At 40.0% G+C, this 3,154-nt stretch overlaps 1 protein-coding gene across 2 annotated transcripts in view; it reads right to left on the bottom strand.

Annotated features, from left to right (window-relative positions):
• The window catches only part of LOC106872096 (protein RRP5 homolog), a 30,152-nt gene that overhangs the window by 6,484 nt on the left and 20,514 nt on the right, over positions 1–3,154 (bottom strand). For both annotated transcript variants that reach the window (XM_052975761.1, XM_052975760.1), the window contains exons 12-15: positions 2,369–2,443; positions 1,961–2,035; positions 430–621; positions 71–145 (exon numbers count right to left, since the gene is read on the bottom strand). In XM_052975761.1, the coding sequence (XP_052831721.1) occupies positions 71–145; positions 430–621; positions 1,961–2,035; positions 2,369–2,443 (417 nt within the window). The remainder of the gene's footprint in view (positions 1–70; positions 146–429; positions 622–1,960; positions 2,036–2,368; positions 2,444–3,154) is intronic.

Here is a 3,154-nt window from a genome sequence, read left to right on the forward strand (position 1 = left end):
CATGACCACAATGAAACAACTGAAACAAGAAAAAAATTTAAAAAAAAACAAAACAGAAAAAGTAACTTACGTGAATATTATTGAATGATTGTACAAAGTTTCCCTTTTTAGCTGTTAGTCGCAGACTAAGCTTACTGCTACATATCTTAAGAAACGGTTAAGGAATTCTATATTTTTGAAATTAATCTGAAAGGAAACTCATATATGTATCTGTATAATGTGTGTATGTATATATGTGTGTGTACCCTTGTTGTGAAATCATGTGATGGTTGTAAACAAGCATCACTGTTATACAAGCGATGTTGTTCATTCCTGGTCTTTCATGGAAAAAAGTCTAGCCACAAGAAAATATTTCATTGCTTGGAAAAAGGTGAGGGTTTGTGACTAGTTTCAAAAACAAAAAAAAAAAAGAAAAACAAAAAAGGATACAGTGGCTTTGTTAAGGTTTTTAAAGTTGACAACCCGCATCATGTCCCCTTCACTGTAGATATCCCATAACATATCACAATGGTTTTGGAAATCAGACAGATGCATCTTGGGTAGCACAGCGAATTTCCCTGATGACGCCAAAAGCACTTTGAAGCTGTTTTCCAATTTCTTGAGTATAGTGCCATGAGATAGCTGTAGAAAGAAAAAAAAACAATATATACATAAATAAAACAAGAATATTGGTTTGTTTTATTCTACTCTGTGAATAGGGCGTTGGGTGTTGAACTGATGGTTTCGATCCCCAGACCGGGCAATGCATTGTGTCCTTGAGTAAAACACTTCATTTCACATTGCTCCAGTCCACTCAGCTGGCAAAAATGAGTAACGCTGCGAAGGACCAGCGTCCCATCCAGGTGGGGAATATATACGCCATGGAAACCAGGAAAGTGGCCCTTATGAGTCAGCATGACTCCGGAAGGTAACTTTACTTATTTTTTGACTCTGTGAATATATCTTTTGTATCTATCACTTGTTTCAGCCATGCTGGGGCACCATCTTGATGGTTTTAGTTAAATGAATTGACCCCAGTTGTTGATGCACTGGTCTTGTTTGCCCAACCACTAAGTCATGGGGACATGTGTATGTATGTATGTGTGTGTGTTTGTGATATGATTGTCTCCCCCACCTGCTTTATATACACATGTATCATCATCATGGTCATCCATTAACGTCCATTTTCCATGTTAGCAAGGGTAGGCATGGCTGTGGTAAGAAGCTTGCCTCCCAACCACATGGTTCCGGGTTCAGTCCCACTGCATGGCAACTTGAGCAAGTGTCTTCTACTATAACCTCAGACCAACCAAAGCCTTGTGAGTGGACTTGGTAGATGGAAACTGAAAGAAGCCCATTGTGTATATATATATATATATATATGTGTGTGTGTGTGTGTGTGTGTGTGTGTGTGTATGTGTTTGTCTTGTTGTATAGTGCATTTGAACCTGAAACCACATGATTGGGAAGCAAACATCTTCATCCAGCATACATGATATTCTATGTTTTATTTTTCCAAGGATTTCGGATTCTAGTGAAAATATGTATACAAAGTTATATATACACACCCTGCTGTTGTCAGCAGTTATAAAGAAGGCAGTAAAAAAGAGTTATTGGCTTTATACACGATAGTGCTGTCACAAATTAGGACCCTAATATGTGGAGACCAGCCGAAAAGTACTAAAAACTCAAATTCACGTACAAAAAAACCCCTCTATGTAAACTTCTTCAGTAAAGGAGTCTCAGCATCATCGCCATCATCATCATTTAAAATCCACCTTTCCATACTTGAAAGGGTCGGACAGAATTTATTAAGGCAGAGCAGCTGTAGAAACTCTGCCAAACTTAGATTGGAGCCTGGTGTTGCCATCCGGTTTCACCAGTCCTCAGTCAAGTCGTCCAACCCATGCTAGCATGGAAAGCGGACGTTAAATGATGATGATGATGATGTTCTACAGCTGTACAAAACACTGAAACTCACCTTTCCAATTCTGTCTAGATTTGCCACTTTTGATGTCTTTACCAATTTCGTTATTTCGCTTCTTGATTCTTCAGCCTGCAACAGATCAAAACCAGTAGTAGTAGTGGTGGTGGTGATGGTAGTAGTAAAGATAACATTTATGATATCTTACTTTGAGCAAGGACATAATTTTTGTATGTATGTATGAATGTGTGTGTGTATATGTGTGTGCATGTATGTATGTATGTATGCATGTTTGCAGTGTGTGAAATCATCTAAGTTTTTTGCTGTAGCATCATCATATAACACAGACCCAGAAAACCCTGTTGTAATTAGAAGTCTACAATGCATTGGAAAGTGTCAACAAGGAGCTATCATTAATACAAAGAATATTGCATGAATTTTAGAGCATTCAACCCCAACACTCACCTCTTCCACTTCATGGCTAACCACATTACCATTTTTTGTAGATGTTTCTTCCTCCTCTATTTCTGGTATTTTTGTCTGCAACAAACCAATAAAAGTAACATTGATGAATTGGATAGTATAGCACAGGTACTTTGTTAAGTGAAACGTGATGGATCAAAACTCTAGAATGTAGCTGCTGCTGCTTCATGCCCTTGCTTGATGGGGCTGGGGTCGTCCTGGGTTCACCAGTGCTCTCCATTGCTGGTGGTCCCGTGCCAGCCCCTCTGCATCCTTCAAGGTGACATCAAGCCTTTGGAGATTTGCCTTAATCACATCTGGTGCAGGGCCTGCTACGAAGCTTCTTCCAGTCTGCAACTGCTGTGTCGTATGAGAGTAAAGCCCTGGTAGTATGATCTCACGGGAGATGGAGGACATGGCTGTACCAACACATGACAGACAGTTATGAAGTGGGAGGCTGCGGGCTGATGTGTGCATGCAGTTCTTTGTTGGAAACGTGATGGTATCATCTGACGTTCTCAATGGTTCTCAGGGATCTGCTATCAAAGCCATGGATCCTCTTTGCCAGGATCATTGAGAGGGGCTACGTTTCTGTTCCATAGAGGAGAATGGAGAGGGCTAATTCTAGAAAGTAGGTTGAAACTACATAATATAGATAGGATGAAGGCAATACTGTGCCGACATGGAGTTGGATTTGCTACCAAGAGGGCTTGAGTTCTATCTCTCTGCATGGCACCTTGAGCTAACCAATGGTTTGTGAGTGAAACTGGTAGATAGAAACTCTATGAA

The sequence above is a fragment of the Octopus bimaculoides genome, chromosome 22 (assembly GCF_001194135.2).
Source record: "Octopus bimaculoides isolate UCB-OBI-ISO-001 chromosome 22, ASM119413v2, whole genome shotgun sequence".
NCBI classification, from domain to species: Eukaryota; Metazoa; Mollusca; class Cephalopoda; order Octopoda; family Octopodidae; genus Octopus; species Octopus bimaculoides.